At 47.0% G+C, this 17,567-nt stretch overlaps 1 protein-coding gene across 3 annotated transcripts in view; it reads right to left on the minus strand.

Annotated features, from left to right (window-relative positions):
* The window catches only part of LARGE1 (LARGE xylosyl- and glucuronyltransferase 1), a 541,787-nt gene that overhangs the window by 284,439 nt on the left and 239,781 nt on the right, over positions 1 to 17,567 (minus strand). For all 3 annotated transcript variants that reach the window (XM_047867970.1, XM_047867968.1, XM_047867969.1), the window contains exon 3: positions 13,153 to 13,454. In XM_047867970.1, coding sequence (XP_047723926.1) covers positions 13,153 to 13,454 — 302 coding nt within the window. The remainder of the gene's footprint in view (positions 1 to 13,152; positions 13,455 to 17,567) is intronic.

Raw genomic sequence — 17,567 nt, forward strand, 5'->3', positions numbered from 1 at the left:
TGATCTCACAGTTCATGAGTTTGAGCCTCACATCGGGCTCAGCACTGGCAGTGCAAAGCCTGCTTAGGATTGTCTCTCTCTCTCTGTCCCTCCTGTGCGTGCTCTCTCTCTCTCAATAAATAAACTAAACTAAAAAAAAAAAAAAAAAAAAAAAAAGATGGCCAATGGCCAAACTACTTGGACACTCATCCCATCAAAGTGAAGCATCTAAAATACCAGACTGGGTGACCACAGGCCAGTCATCAAGACTTGCTTACATTTTATATAGATGTCATACTTACCTTTACTGGTCACAAAGCTCAGACTGGGCTGGGGTGAGGATCTTAATTTGTGCCTCCAAACTCACTCTTACCCTCTTTCAATTTGCTCTGTGCCTAAGTGCCTGACATTTACAGACTGAATAATTGGGCTCCCACTGCCTCTGGTTTCTGGTGGAGTTTGGTCACTGGGAGGCCTGAGGGCAGGCAGAAGGAGAGATCAGATCCCCTGCACCTGTCAGAAACCCTCCCCCTGAGTTCTGATTCTGCTGGGCTCCATTAGGCCACCTGTCTCCTATCCCTCGGGCCCAGGGGTTCTAGTGGCTTCACTACCCTCACCAGTTCGCATGTCTGCGCTGCCTTAAACCCTTCCTGCCTCCTTCAAGAGTGCCATTGATTTCCTGCCAGGGCCTGACCAATTCCAGTGACCCTTCCTAGCCTCACATTGGTCCCGGTGGCTGGAAGGGAAGCACAGAGGACTCTGAAGCATTCATAGATAAACTGCCCATCCCTAAGCTGGAAAAAAAAAAAAAAAAGGCAGGAGAGCACCAACGTAACAAACTTGAGAATGTAGGAGCTGTATGTATAAACTTTAAGTAGCTTGACAAAGTTCTCAGACACATGGACCAAAAGTTCTTTCCGAGGAAGCCCTCGAAGCTTCGTGCTCACTCCCTTTAGTCCTGAATCTGGCACTCAGCACATCCACAAGCTGCCCCTGAAGACATGATGTAACTGAACTAGGTTCGAGTGAGTGACATCGACTTTTAGGACTTACAAGAAGGATTCAGGCATGACATGGGCATTCCTGGCGTCCCTGATATGCCAGGCACTATGTTGAGCTGGATGGAAAGGTGAAGCAGTCCCCCGGGATGAAGAGAAGAGGGAGAAAGACAGCTCACCAGACAACACCATCAAACACTGGGAAGGATCCCATGTTGACGAGATCAGAGTCCTCGCAGCCTAGAGCAACCTGCACCATCTAGGCCAAAAGGGTACCAGCGGGCTTCAGGGAGGAGAGGGCCTTCCAGTGATTGGACCAGAGCAACTGTCACTCCTGACATTCAGGGCCAACTGGGATTTGTAACTGTGTGTTAGCCTTCAAGAGAACCTGAAAAAGAACATTCTCTGTGTTCTGGCCTCCCCTCCCCCAACCCCAACACACACAAGAAAAATCTCCACAGGGTTGTCTTCTCAAGTATGGACGCAGGGAAAAAGTTCCCGCTATCCCGAAAGAAACGTAGGAAAAAATTAAGGGACGGCAGGCAAGGTATGGCCCCAGCAGAAGTAATTAATACTGTGCCCAGCTGTGCTTCCCCCCAGCAACACTGCGAGAGAGACTGTGCGATGGGAGAGAGGGCGGAACCCCATTTCAACAATGTGCTGTGAGGAGTCAGGCTGAGCCCACGTTCTGATCGTGTGGTGGGGGAGCAAGGGGCGGGGAGGCAGGACTCCAGGAGGACAGGCAGCTGGGGAGAAGCACACAGCTAGAAACAGAGGTGGAAGAAGGTTCATGGGGAGATCTGGTCTGAGCTGCGACATCAAGGCTAAGCTACTGTTTTGTGACTGAGGAGCATTCATTCAATGTCCCTGAGCCTCACTGGCTTGTCTGTAAAATGGACATAAAAATGGGCGCCCCACTGGCTTGTTGTACGCAGACAAGGGAGGGCAAGAAGGTGCACCTCGTGAAGTAATGCTGTTCACCAAATGCCTCAACAGCATAAAGAAAAGCTGTTCAGCATCTTTGTGCTTTAACCCCTTCGGGAGAGCTGGGTGGTGGCTGCAGCTCAGCCTCTGGCCAGCTGAGTGACCTTGTGCAAGTAACGTAACCTCTCTGATCCTTGGTGAATCCTGTCTAAGAGCAGTGTAGAATTTCTATATACAATAGTGCACAGGGGATACTTTCCAAGACACCCCCGGTGGACGCCTGAAACTGGATAGTACTGAACCCTATAATATACTATGTATTTTCCTACAGATACATACCCACCATAAGGTGGAAGTTATCAATCAGGCACAGTGAGAGCTTAACAACAGTAACTAATCACAAAATAATTATAGCAACATACTATAATAAGTTATATAAATGTGGCCTAAGTCTCATATTGTCCTGTACTCACTCTTCCTGTGATGAAGGAAGAAGATAAAATTGCTACATGCAGAGATGGAACGAGTGAATGACGTGCGCATTCTGACGCAGCGTTAGGCTACCACTGACTTGACGAATCATCAGGAGGAGGACCATCTGCTTCCAGACCACAGACTGACCACGGCTAACTGTAACCGTGGAAAGCGAAAGCATGGATCGGGGGGATTTCTGCAGTCTTCCTAACATCCAGCGTTTTCCAAATTTCAAGATGACGAGTGAGCGACACAGGGTGGCTAAGTGTCTCTGGCTCAGCCAGTCAGTGGCAAACCGAGGGGTTGAATTCACAGTCCTGCTGTGAAACCCATACCACCCTGTGACATATGTGACTATTAAAATGAAAGCAATGTATTGCTAACGAGCCATCTAAAATCATCTTACAAACCTCCAGGACATCCCTACTCTTCTGGGAAGCCAGTGATCAAACTCTGTTTTCTCTAAATACAAAAACCCATGGACTCAAAAGACAAAATTATCTGCATCCTGTAGAAAATAAAGGTAGAACACCTCCTAAGGTATGTCAACATTCAAAAAATTAAAAATAATTTAAAAATAAAAGTAGACATCTCCTGACTGTAATGGGACCCAAGCTGTCAGGGGCTCAGCAAGGAAGGGCAGGTGGAACCACGGGGGCTACAGGGCCAAGGATGAGGACAGGAAGGGTCACCCCTGCACTGGGGACTTCGAGCACCTTCTCCATAGCCAAGGCCTAATAAACGCACAACAAACGAATGAACCACCAGGCGTTCTCCATCCTGCATATTTCTGGTCCACTTTAGGATTTTCCTGTGTTACAAAGAACAGAGTACCCTCACCCGATCAGAAATCCAAATGTTATGTGGAAGACATATTAAAGGAGCAGACTGATTCTTAGGGTGAGTCAACAGAAGTCTAACCAGGATTTGGAACAGGTGCACTGTCTGAATACAGCCCCAAACGAACCTGCCACGCATGGTGTGTGTTACACCCCTACCTAAGGTTGACCTGCCTGAGCCAAAAGCCTACCCACATTCACCAAACCTGCAACCATTCTGCAAATGTAGATTTGAGCACCTACTATGTGCCAGACTCAACTGTAGGTGCTGGGGGAAACAGCCTGGAGCAAAAGAGGGAGCCAGGCTGCATGGCGACCAGTCCACAAGAAGAAAGCCAGGAGGTGAGGGAGGCCTTCTAGAGTTCACAGCCATTTGGAAGAACTTGGCTTTTCCTGTGTGTGAAAAGAGAAGCCACTTGAGGGTTCAGAGCTGAGAAGTGGCATGATCCTACTTCTATTTTATTTTTAGTTTTTTATTTTATTTTTGTTTTTTTAATGTTTATTTATTTTTGAGACAGAGAGCGAGCATGAGCGGGCAAGGGGGAGAGAGAGAGGGAGACACAGAATGTGAAGCAATCCTACTTTTATTTTAAAGAATCACTCAAGCTGCCCGTTGAGAACAGAGCATGTCTGTGTGCAGGTGCATGGGGAGGGCGGCAGAAGGAGCAAGCTGGAAGCAGAAAGGTCAGGAAGCTACTGCAATCACCTAAGCTTGGTGGACACGCCATGATATGCTGCCCAAACGCCCCTTCAATGAGGTATGTATTGCCAGGAACTACCTTCCCTGCAGAGAATTGTTTGCTGGGGAAGCTACCTCTAGCAAACCCCACAGAGCCTTCAGGCGCCGGTCCCAAGGGCACACCTTCATAGACCACACATGAAACTCCATCTCAGGTGTGTCTTACCATTGCACTAAGCCAGAGGTGCTACAGCACAGGGAGGCAGAGGTGGGGGCGGGGGGAGAAACAGCCACACAATGTATTCTTGCAAAGTCCTTGGTGATCACTTTGCAGTCAACTTCCCCAGCAGAGGAAGCAGACTATCAGATACATAAAGATTTACAATCTGTGGCAAGGATGTGGAGAAACTAGACCCTCGTGCACCATTGCTGGGAGGATAAAATGGTACAGCTGCTGTGGAAAAGAATATGGTGTTCTCTGGAATAATTAAACATAGAATTACCATATGATCCAGCAATCCCACCTCTAGGTATATAGCCAAAAGAACTGAAAGCAGGGTCTCAAAGAGATATTTGCACACCCACGTTCACTGCAGCATTATTTACAATACCCAGAGGTGGGAGCAAACCTGAATGTCCAGTGTCAGATGAACGGATGAACAAAATGTGGGCTATACATTCGGTGAAACATTATTCAGCCTTAAAAAGGAAGGGAATCCTGTCTCATACTATAACTGAACTTTGAGGATGTCATGGTAAGTCAAACGAGCTAGTCTCAAAGACAAGTACTGGGGCACCTGGGTGGCTCAGTCGTTTGAACATCCGACTTCGGCTCAGGTCATGATCTCGCGGTTCGTGAGTTTGAGCCCCGTGTTGGTCCCTGTGCTGACAGCTCGGAGCCTGGAGCCTGCTTCAGATTCTGTGTCTCCCTCTCTCTCTGCCTTTCTCTCAAAAATAAAGAAACATTAAAAATAAATTAATTAATGGGGTGCCTCATTCAGTTAAGCATCCAACTCTTGATCTCAGTCATGATCTCACAGCTTGCAAGTTCGAGCCCCATGTTGGGCTCTGCATTGACAGGGCAGAGCCTGCTTGGGATTCTCTCTCCCTCTCTCTCAGCCCCTACCCCACTCGTGCTCTCTCTCTCTCTCTCAAAATAAATACATAAACTCAAAATAATTTTTTAAATAAATTAACATTAAAAAAATTAAAGGTAGAGTAGAGCTATATATACTGATGTTGGCTGTTAATTGCTTAATTAATATGGATATGGATTAATATGGATATTAATTAATATGGATATTAGTTACTCCAAGATATTTAGAAACAAACAAGAAGTAAAATTATTTTTTTGAAAAAGATGCACATCAGGGCACCTGGGTGGCTCAGCTGGTTAAGTGTCTGACTTCAGCTCAGGTCATCATCTCGCGGTCTGTGAGTTCAAGCCCCGCGTCAGGCCCTGTGCCGACAGCTCGGAGCCTGGAGCCTGCTTCCGATTCTGTGTCTCCCTCTCTCTCTGCCCCTTCCCTGCTCATGCTCTGTCTCTCTCTCCCCCTCTCTCTCTCTCTGTCAAAAATAAACATTTTAAAATAAAAATAAAAAAAGTCTGACCTTCAAAGTTGGCCACATTTTCCTGAAGCTTTCTAGAAAAGCTCACCTGGGCTCTGGCCCTTAGCTGGTCAAAGAAAGCCTGTGGCAAGAAACACTCTGTCCAAAGAGAATACTACAAACTCATAATACCTTGGAGCCAGAACCAGATTTGGCTACTGGAAGAAGGGTCCTTACCCTGGCCGCCTTCTAACTCAAGGTTCTCATCAGGATTCCCTGGAAGACTTGTTAAAGACAGATGGCTGGGGGCGCCTGGGTGGCTCAGTCGGTTAAGCGTCTGACTTCGGCTCAGGTCATGATCTCACGGTTCGTGAGTTTGAGCCCCGCATTGGGCTCTGGTGCCAACAGCTCGGAGCCTGGAGCCACTTGGATTCCGTGCCTCCCTCTCTCTCTGCCCCTCCTCTGCTCACATTCTGTCTCTCTCTCTCAAAAATAAGTAATAAAACATTAAAAGAAAAAAAAAGACAAGTACTGTCTGGCCCCATTTATATGAAGTATTTAAAGTAGACACATTTACAGGAAGCAGAATGGTGGTTGTCAGGGTCTGGGGGGAGGGGTTGGGAAAAATGGGAGAGTTGCTGTTTAACAGATATAGTTTATTGTGCAAGATGAAAAAGTTCTAGAGATCCGTTGAACAACCGTGTGAATATACTTATCACTACTGAAACACACATCTCTTTTTTAAGACAGTAAATTTCATGTTAAGTGGCTTTGCTGTACCACAATTAAAAACAAAAAAGATTTATAATGTAGACCTGCACTTTTTAGCCATGTAGCCTCACCAAGCCCAAGCTTCCACAGCTATAAGTTTAGGATGATTAAGAGTCCAGGAGCTCACACACATAGCGAACACTTGCTCACAAAGTGAAAGCAGACATGGTTAGCATCATTCTCACCAAAAGCCCTGCCCGCTTCTTTTCGTGGTGTTCGTGCCCCGGTCAAGCTGGATGGCTTGCTGGGTTTCTTTGTTTCCGTAATGTGCCCTCGATTTAATATGCCCTAGTCCTTCACCTCACTTAACAAACTCCTCCCCATCTTTCAAGATACACTAGCACCTAATGGAACCTCAGTTTCTCCATCTATAAAGAAGGGGTAAAAATTTCTCAAGTCACAGAAATCTGGACAGATTAACTGAGATGATTCATCATCTTACAGGAGCCTGGCATCCTGTAAGTAGGAGAGATGTATCAGAAATCAGTAGTGTTACTATTAATGTAAGAGTTTATAGTATGCTGAAGGGTCCACCACCTTCACGGTATTGAGCCTTAAATATTCTGGAAGGTCAGACATCAGTTTCTTTCCTTCTGCCCTTATCCCCAACTCTCCTTCAAGTAAGGATTGGGATAGTCTTTCCCCCACTATTGAAAAGAGGGCTTTTGGAGCTGCCCAATTCCCTCTGCTGTGTCAAACGTTGGTGCTTCCTTCACCTTCCTCCCATACAAGAGGGCAGAAGACACAGGAACGTGGAAATGAACCACTGGAATCATTCGTTATTTCGGCCTTGGTGGCAACTGTGTAAAATTAGCACAGATCCTTTATTTTGCTCAACTTCAGCTTCATCATCTTTAACACGAGAGGGTTGTACCTTTACTTGTTGTTCTTAATGGTACATTTTAGAAATAAAATATAGTAAGAGAGTACAATATAGAAAAGAGATCAAGGCAGGACTGCTCCAGGGTAAGCACAGACAAGAGATTACAGGAGACAGGGCCCCTTGCCATTGTCACGGTGAGGTGGCCACCTCCAAGACTGTCTCCAAAGATCCCTGCCAGCTTGTGTAACCCTTGAATAATCTCTCCTATGCTGTATCAGTGTCAGTCTATGTGACCAATAGCACTGGGCAGAAGTAATGGTATATGATATCCAATGCTAGATCATAAAAAAAAGACTGTGGTTTCTGCCTTGTTCTGCACTTATTCGGGGGGGAAGCCAGCTGCTACAATGTGAAAATGCTCAAGCAACCCGAAGGGACTGAGGTCCCAGCCATGCCTCTGTGCCGTCTCTGAAGCAGGTCCCCGTCAAACTGACAGATGGTCACAGCCCCCACAGACATCGTAACTGCAACCCCATGAGAAAACTACAGACACAATGTCCGACTAAGCTGCCCCCAGATTCCTGACTTTCATAAACTGTACGACAAATAGATGCTTGTTACTTGAAGCCATTGGGTTTGGGGGATAAGTTGGTGTGAAACAGTAATTACCAGATTCGGGGACAGGAGGTAACCTAACTTACCGCTGTAGGAGCTAGGGTTCCCTGAAAATCAACACGTAAGAAAATCCTACTAAGTTTCTTCCAGTTGTACCCATTCCCTAATTCCAAGGCCTGACATTTAGGGAAGATATTTTAGCAGATTTACCTCCTTGAAGGAGCCCCAAAGACCGCCTATGAAGCTAATGAAATCTGAATCCAAATGTTGCAACAGCATCTTCCAAGAGCAACATGCATACGGGAGGATGGCAGGCAAGCCGTCTACTGCTGAGTTATTCCATAAAATCCTCAAAGTGAAAACAATAGATCGAAATACCGTATAGTTAGTTAGGGGCCCAGAAAATGAAGCTGCAAGATGTCAAGTTTTATAAACATAATGCCTAATGTAAAACAGTATACCTCTACTAAGTTAACAAATGCAGTCACAATCTGGAAGGCAATTTAAAACAGAACTTCTTTTATAAGAACAGACATACCCTTGCCTCAACCTACTGAGAAATGAGTATCCCTCACAGGGCGACCGTAGCCCCCAAGGGAAAGATGACCTCCATCATGCCTGGTCACCCTGAAGCCTTCAAGGTGGGGCACCTGCCAGACTGGGGCTGTAAGTGTGGGTCCCAGGCGCTCTAATTCACAGAGCGGGAGTGCAATGGTTCCAAGCACAGGTTCTAGAAGCAAACTGCTTAGGTTTAAATTTGACCTCTGCCACTTCCAGGCAGTATGACTTTGAAGTAATTATTAAACCTTTCTTAGCAGCCTTCTAATGGGTAAAACAAAGTATGCTGCTGTGTGGACCGAATGAGATATTTTATGTAAATTTTAGCATAGTGTCTGATCTACTTTAAAGTCTGAGTAAATGTTAACTTTTATTACTATTACATTAATACTAAGAGATGAAGCTCAAAGCACAGTGCAGAAGGAGAGACATACTTCCCTAATGGCGGCCTCACATCAGAGAGTACGATTCACTTGATCTCCCATAATAACAATATTGTTGCCATATTACAGTATATCCACAAATGCTTGACATTCCTCCCACTGAGAGATGAGAAATGTGTATCCTTTTACCCATGAAACTGGGTGAACTGTTTCAACTAACAGATTACACTATCAGCAGAAGTGATACTGTGTGACTTCTGAGGCCAAGTCATAAAAAGTGCTTCTGTTGTATCTTGGTCACTGGAGTACTTGTACTTAGTCTTCAGCTGCTATGGAGGCAGCCGACTGCCCTGGGGCCGCCATGTTGTAAGGAAGCCCAAACCAGCCATAGGGGCAGACACAGAGAGGCCTTGAGTCTACAACAGGAAAGAAGGATGCTGGGTCAGAGCCCACTGCTCCAGCCCTCGCTGCTCAGCTCCAGCCACGAACTAATGGCAACTACATGAGGGACCCCCAAACCAGAACTGTTCACCCAAGCCCTTTCCAAATCCTTGACCCCAAAAAACCAGAGAGCTAATAAAATGATCACTACTGTTTTAAGCCATTACATTTTAGGTGTGTGTTAGGCAGCATTAGGAAAGTGGACCACCCAGAGTAAGTATATGTGACACTCTTACAGAATTAGTTTCCCAGCCGCTATCTCGTTTCGGCCTTACAACTGCACTGGGAAGAACATATTATAACTCTCATTTCGTAATGATGAAATAGACTACAAGAGGGTAACTGAATCACCCAAGCTCACATGACTAGTGACTGACAAAGCAAAGATTCCTGGTCAGGAATTTGGATTCTGAGGTCGGTGACTTCTCAGCTGCACCAGAGCGGACTCTTAGAATACACCAGAACCAGAAATGCAAGAAAAATACACAGAGCCATACGCACGCTGGCCCGAGTGGAGATCAAAGAGGATTATTCTGCTCCAAGTTCCATGGCACACAGAAACCAGTGCCTTGCTGAAACAGCATTGCCCTGACAACAGAGAAAGGCAAGAATAAAATGGACAGCTATTTGAAGGCCACATAATTAGGAACGATAAGAGGGCACAGGGACTGGCGAAGGCCCATTGTTTCCATCACCAGATATCTCGGCTGACAGCCTGGCATCATTACAGAAGACTTTTCAGAAATACTTGTCATACCCCAGAGAAGATTCAGTGCAACAAGAGAGGATGACAACATCCTCGGTTATGAGGCGCTGTGCTCTGACAGGGTGTCAGGACCAGCTTTGGCGCTTGTAATCGCAAAGTGTCGTGACGAAGGGAGACTTCTACTTTGACGCCACTCGCCACTAACTGACATTTCTTGTTTGCTTCTATGGCTTCTTCACTCAAATCTTTAAAGACACCAAGTGATGGAGACAGAGAAAGCATTTATACTGTAATGGGTATGAAGTCAGCATCTCATGGTAAATGTGGACCCAGGAGACCACGCTGAGACAAGATGCCAGCAAGATGAAGACTTTCAAATTCATCTACGGAAACTCTGAACAGGACCAGGGTTTCATCACAGATAATTCTACCAAAACCAACCTTAAGGACCTAAGAAGTAACATTATCAAGACACACAGGGAAAGCAAAGAAAAATGAAGAAATCTTAATTCCCAGGTGCAAGTCAAAAGACTTTTAAAAGAGAAGTTATGATAAGAATCAACAATCCCAAGATCTTAATTCCTATGGTGCTACTTTATCTTTCAAAGAGCAAAGGGATATAGAGAACCCCATTGTTTATGTTGTGCCTTCAAGCAGTGGCTTCCAAACATGCCCCACTATCTCGAATCACCTGCACAGATTTCTTTAATGCCCATGTTCTTGCAGCCTACACTCAGAGATCCTCAAGTAACAGGTTGAGGGTGGGTCCCAAGAAGATGCATTTTGGGTACCCAATTCTAGTCACAACCGAGTCTGGGCACAACCCATGTGATAGGGAATGTTCACTGTAACCCTAACATCTGTTCTCTCGAGTAGCAGAGCTCCAAAATGTTAGCAGAGAACATGGTTTCCTTGAATAAAAACCCAACTTTTCCAGGCTCCCTTGCAGCTAGATGGCAGCTGCCAACAGCCCTGCAGAAATGTTTTTCCACAACGTGCTCCAAGGGGAACAGATGGTGAAATGTCTAACACGTGTTATTAAAGGAGGGTGACATGCCCTGCCTTATCGCTGCTTCTTTCCTGCCTGCTGGATGGCATGCACAGATATGACCAGTGCTGGGACAGTCATTATGGACAACGAGACCCCCTTGGGAATGCCAGTCAAGCAAGCTGAGCGAAACATAAAGGAAGCCTGTATCCCTAAAACAGACATCCCCACTCAAAAGGCCTCCAGCCTTCTTAAGCTTCAAGAGAAGACTCAAAGCCATGGTTAGCTGGGATGTTTTGACACTTAAAAGTGAAATCTAATGCCAATAACAACTATTTTAGAGCTTGCCTCTAGTTCTAATATATATCATCACCCTGGACATAGTACGAGGCAGGAGCTTGATTTTTATCTTTCTACCGGTAATTTACAAATGAGGAAATCGAGACACAGAAAATGATACAACCTGCTTGTTGCCACATGGCTATGAAGCTGCGATGGGGTCAGGATTTAGGTTGATAACACTGCCGAGTCCCCATTTTCGAAGATGTAAAAGAGAGATACTCAGTACCACGGGCCACTGGTAATGGCAGTGGAAGGTTACGTGGATGGGACCAGGCATGCAGGCAGGACTGAATAAACACACAGCATTTAACAAGTCCTGATGTTCCCAACTCGCTGTTTCTTGAACATTTCTTCCTCCACGCCCCACCTCAACATGAGACAAGAGGAGTTTGGTCCATTGCTATTTCCCAGCACAGGGAACAGCATGGGATACACAACGGAGGCTCAGTAACTATTGGACGAAAGAATGGAAGAATGAATGAAAATACAGTTCGATCATGTCCTGGCCCAGGCTGTGTGTGCTTCCTGACCAGCCCCCCATGTCCTGCATTCTTTCTCACCTTGCTTCCTATTCTTCATACTCTCATGTACATTTCTCACTGGACAGCCTCCACCTACCTGCGTCCACCTCTCCACCCCTCATCCAGGCTGGAGACACCATGACAAATCCTCCCAGCCCAAGGGCTCTCCTCCTTCACCACTGACCTTCCCCAGACCTGAGTCTATGTTGCTCACCAAGCCCTACATTCCCTGACTGCAGTATGAGCAACATAACCAAGGACTCCCCTCACATGAACAACATGTTGCTGTTTGCCAAGTGTTTTCAGGGGGGTTGAAGTCTAGCATTCTGAGAATGTGGCCAGGAAATGGAATAAAGCAACAGCAGGTAATATATCTAACCAAAATTAACAAAAGTTAACCACAATTGAACACATATTACGAACCAGGTTCCGTCTGTGGCTTTATATGGCCCCTCCCTTTTACTTCTCATAAATCCCCCACGAAGCAGGAATTATTTTCTCAAATTTATTGGTGAGGCATCTGAAGTTCAGAGAGGTCAGGTAACTTGCTCCGGCACCTACGGCAGAAACCATCAGGGCTGGGATTTGAACTCGGGCTTGTCTGGGTCACAAAAGGCCTTGCTCTTAACAGGGGTGCTCTAATTCCTGTCCTTGGGAACCGGGAGAAGCAGGAAATGAACGTGCATGCCATTGCGTTCAGTGCACACAGAAGCACAAACAAGAGGGGTGAGGGCGGTAGGGAGAAGGGGCGGGTAAGTTCTCCAAATGTCCAAAGAGTTACTAACACAGAAAGCGTACTCCAAAAGTGGGGGGCAGGATATTCAGTTGTAAAAGTTCAAGACACTGCCTTAGAGAAGCAACAGGTCTCTGGTTCTCCAGAAACTGATCGTTAAGTGAGGAAGGAGGTGGCCAAGGGAACTGTTGCCCAGCAAGGCCACAACTCCAGGTCCACCACTCACACCATAGTCTAAAGTAACAGGTGTGGGGCGCCTGGGTGGCTCAGTCGGTTGAGCGTCCGACTTCGGCTCAGGTCACGATCTCACAGTCCGTGAGTTCGAGCCCCGCGTCAGGCTCTGGGCTGACAGCTCGGAGCCTGGAGCCTGCTTCGGATTCTGTGTCTCCCTCTCTCTCTCTGCCTCTCCCCTGCTCATGCTCTGTCTCTCTCCGTCTCAAAAATAAATAAAAACATTTAAAAAACAAATAAATAAAAAATAAAAAAATAAAGTAACAGGTGTCCGCAGGAAGACAACTAGGCGTAGAGACCCTGAGTGGGTCAAAAGGAACTGCAAAGAAGGAAGCGGTGGTTTCCATCCCTTTGCTCCTCGTAAGCTCTCTGTGCTGGAGGCCTTCTCGTACCCACTTTTCAGATGGCAAGACTGAGGCTCAGAGAGGCTAATCGACTGGCCAGGCCACACGGCAACGGTGGCGACCGTGCAAGGTTCCCACGTAGGCCCGAGTCAAAAATGCCACCCTTTCGCGGGCACCTGGCGGTGCTTCCCGGTGGCGTCTGCGAGGGGTGAGGGCCGCTGGCCTCTGGACCACCGCCCCCGGGGTGCTCTTTACCTCACACTTCTCCACGACCGGCTGCTGCCCGCACTCCGAGCTGTTGCCCGCCACGATGCCCGCGCGGAGGTTCTCGCTGTCCCCGGTCCCCTCCTCCATGGAGTAGGTCTTGTTGTGGTTGCCGCGGCGGTGGGCTGGGGCGCGGCCCTGCGCCAGGCTGAGCTGCCGGCGCAGCGCGCGGTTCTCCTCCTCCACCTCGCGCACGCGCACCTCCAGGCTCTCGCGCTCCCGCTGGCCGGCGGCCGCGTACCGGGGGCTGTGCGGCTGCGACTCCAGCGGAGACAGGGACACCGGCTTCCCATCTGGGGAGGCGGAAAGACCGGGGGACGGTTAACCGCGACGAAGCACACCGCGAGCCCCGACCCGCACCCCACGCATCTGTTCCGCTCACGATGGAAGGTGGATCCAAAGTGAGTGACCAAGAGATGCGTCCAGACTGACCTGCGGACAGAGTTGAGAACGGAATGACTTAGGAGGTGATAAAAAGTAACATGCTATTTAGAGAAGACAATCATAATTTTTCCTAGCTAAATACCCTGTCGTCTTGTCCCACCTTGGCACATTTCCTGGTAGGCGTTTTTCTTCTGGATAAAACACACATGAATATGAAGAAATAGCAGGAGGAAGGGAAAGAGGAAAAGGAGAAAGTGGAAGAGAGCAAAAAGAACAAATATTAATAACGACAGAAGTTTATTTTGGTCTTCCTATGTGAACTCCTACTCATCCTTCAAAACCCTGTTTCTGAAGTATCACCTCCCAGGAATGTCAGAATTCGTCCCCAGGTCTCTCTTATGTCTCATCCTATACACTCTCCACTTAAATACAGTTTCATAAGAGGCCCATAGAGAGCTATGGATTTTTAAAACATTAATGTAACATCCCTATCTCCCAAAGGTACTTAGCATACCACATCTTGTACACAGGTGCCCCAGGAACACGACACACTCAAAGCTGTCTGTCCTCTCTGTTCCTGTGCTGCAGACATCCCAGTATCCAGCTACAACACGGCTGCCTTAGGGACTACTAAGCAAAAATAACATCTCTAGAAAATTACCCTCTCTTAGCCACCCGCCAAAAAAGAAGCTTCTCATTTTCCATACTTCAAGTTTTTCTTCTTCCTGCTCAGACCCCACTGAGCTTCCAAACCATCCCAGAGAGTCTCTGCGACCCACAAAACTTGAGGATCAAAGAACACAATGAATTACACCCTGCGGGGTTCACCTGTGCTGCTGAACTGAGTCGGCCTCTGCCCAGGGCTTTTTGATGTGTCTCTGGGCCTTCACAAACAGGACTCATTTCTCTCCCTCTTAATCACCTCGGGGTTAAACACCTGAGCTCCTGGCCCCCTCCTATCAATGTGGCATATAGGACTCGCTGCATCCCACTGCCCAGGACCACAGATCAAAGGCCGAGGCTGAATGTGTGGGTACACAGAATCACAGGTGGCTTAGGGTTGTATTGTCCCCAAGCTGGCCAATTACAAGCTCTAACCCAGGCTTTTGAAACCTGTTTCCCTGTTTGGTAAAACCAAATTAGTTCCACTGAGAATAAAAACGAATAGGCCACTGACGGCAATTGTGTTTGCTCAACTGGCATCGACCCTTCGAGCAGGGGTGGGGAGAGATGAGCATCAGGGCCCCGCTATGCATTCGTGCAGTACTGGGTAGTTCCGTGCTGATAATGTCTTAGGTTATGCCGACAAAAACAGGTGTCAGACTCTAAACACTTAAGCCTTCCTGTTGGGGTGGAGCCTGAGCAGAAATAAAGTTTCCATGACTGTATGGGGCCACGCCTCTGCTTTCGTGCTGGGAGTTAAGAGTTCTGGGGCTTGAGCGGTCTTCTTTCTTATGGAAACAAAACAAAACACCGGAACATTTAGGAAGGCACCCAGAAGCTCCGGAAAATTCACAACAAAGGAAAATGAGAAATTTGTTCTTTGGAGGGATTACTTAAATGCTCTGAGCTTCAGTTTTCCAGTCTCTGAAATGGGAACAGAAACGCTAACCTCACAGGCGCAATGGGAGGCTTAAGTAAGGTATGGAAATACAAAGCTCTGGGCGCTTTGTTTCTCATTGGGCAAACAGTTCCAGTAGTTTCCAATGAGAGTGAGTGGTATTATAAGTAAGCTGAGTTGATGACATAAATTAGCGTGTTAAAGGTTGTACATTTTCTGAACTCGGGGCTGTTCTCTGAGTAGTGTATGGGAGAAAAGGGCCAACAAACCTTGGCTTATTCTGATCTGTGGCATCTCTGAACCTTCTTCCCTTCAGCCTCAGTGAGGTCCAAGTTCATCCAGAAGCAAAGTGGAGGAGTGGGTAGGCTCCCAGGGGGACCTCATCACTTCCTCTGGCTCCCCTCCCAAAAGCCCCACATTTTGCATGCCTATAATTCTTTGATTATGTGCTTATAAATAAAGTCATAATTATGTAATCCCCAAGCAATTACAATTCCAAGGGTAGCAAGGGGGAAATGCTATCAATATTCTTTAGACCCCAAATGGTGTTTTTTTTTTTTTTTAATGTTTATTTTTGAGAGAGAGAGAGCAAGAATAGGGGAGGGGCAGACAGAGAGGAAGACACAGAATCTTAAACAGGCTCCAGACTCTGAGCTGTCAGCACAGATCCCAACATGGGGCTCGGACTCATGAACTGGGAGATCATGACCTAAGCCGCAGTCAGATGCTTAACTGACTGAGCCACCCAGGCGCCCCTGGACCCCAAATGGTTTTAACCAAACTTAGCTCTCCAAGGCCTGCAGGTGTTTTCTTCACTCTATAGATTTCTCAGGGTGCCTGAGTGGCTCAGTAGGTTAAGTGTCTGACTCTTTGTTTTGGCTCAGGTCATGGTATCACAGGTCATGAGTTCAAGCCCCCTATAGGGCTCTGCACTGACAGTGTGGAGCCTGCTTGGGATTCTCTCTTTCTCTCTCTCTCTGCCCCTCCCCTGCTTGCACTCTAACTACATAAACTTGAAAAATAAAATAAAAAATAAAGCTCTATGGATTTCTCAACCATGAAGACACACGAAATGATAAATGCCAGGCCTTAAGGAGAGGAACCAATGTTGGGAAAGGCAACATGTATGCTGTGCCCTACACCTGGCATATAGGAAGTGCTCAATCAAGAGCAGAATTCTGGTTTGTTCTAAAGGTAGGCTGTCCTGAGCTGCCCTTCCTCTTCCTTGGCCAGGTTCAGCTTCTGGAAGGGAGCATACTGGAGATGTGCCTCAGGGCCTTCTCAGCTGACTTTCCCTGCCTCGTGTGCACAGGGACCCTGTGTCTCTTCCCTGGCGGATGGATCCCAATGCCGCTTGATACCAAAGGGACCTGTTGCTCTGCCAAGTTCACGGCTCCTTCTAATTTCATTCATCCTGATTCTTGCTTTTGTTCCTGGGCTACTCATCTCTCTGGTTCCTGACCTCTTTGTTTTGGCTTGTCCTAGCCCTCTGGGTGGGGAGGGGGAAGGGTTAGGACAGCGAAAGTTCACCTTTTCAGAGGTGCTTTGCAAACACCAATGATGGGGACATCTTATGGGTTCTGGTCTCTCCCAGGAGTGCTCCCCTAGCTCTGGGTACAGCTTGTCACTACAAGGCCCATCACGTGGGATTTTATGGCCTATGTCGACAGCTGTGCCCACACCAGTACTTCTCAGACCATCAGTGGAAAAGAACCAATTTTCCTCCCAACCAATCCTGGATAAAAATCTGGCCCTAACACATGTACCCAGTACATAGCTTGACCCACATGCAATACATCACATGAATTTGACAAACTGGCCTATACCCTCTTCATCAAGTCTACTGATCACATGCTTGGGCTGCCACAAAGTCCAATTTCTCTAGAAGTTTCTTATATAATTTTCATACTTCCTTGTTGTAGAACACTTTGGGCACTGTGATGTTTCATTTTGTGTGTCACTTGACTGGGCCACAGGGTGCCCAGATATTTGGCCAAACATTATTCTGAGTGTTTCTGGAGGAGCTTAACCCTTTGAATCAGCACACTCCCTAATGTGGGTGGGCCTCATCCAATCAGTTGAAGGCCTCAAAAGAACAAAAGGGCTCACCCTCTCCTCTGTAAGAAACTTCCTCCTACTTGACAGCCTTCAAACTGGGAAAATTGTGGGGTTTTTTGTTTGTTTTGTTTTTTCCCTCCCGCCTTTGGTTATGAACGGAAACACTGGCTCTTCCTAGGTCTGAAGGCTACTAGCGTTTTGAATGGTATTACATCGTCAGTTTTCCTGGGTCTCTAGCTTGCCAATCACCCTGCAGATCCTGGGACTTGACCAAATCCATAACCGCAAAAGGCAATTATAATAAATCTCTTTACACACACAAATGCATGCAAACCCTAGTAATCTATTTCTCTGGAGAACCCTAATGCAGGACCAAGAACAGGGACCAAGAACAGAACTGGCA

The sequence above is a fragment of the Prionailurus viverrinus genome, chromosome B4 (assembly GCF_022837055.1).
Source record: "Prionailurus viverrinus isolate Anna chromosome B4, UM_Priviv_1.0, whole genome shotgun sequence".
NCBI lineage: Eukaryota > Metazoa > Chordata > Mammalia > Carnivora > Felidae > Prionailurus > Prionailurus viverrinus.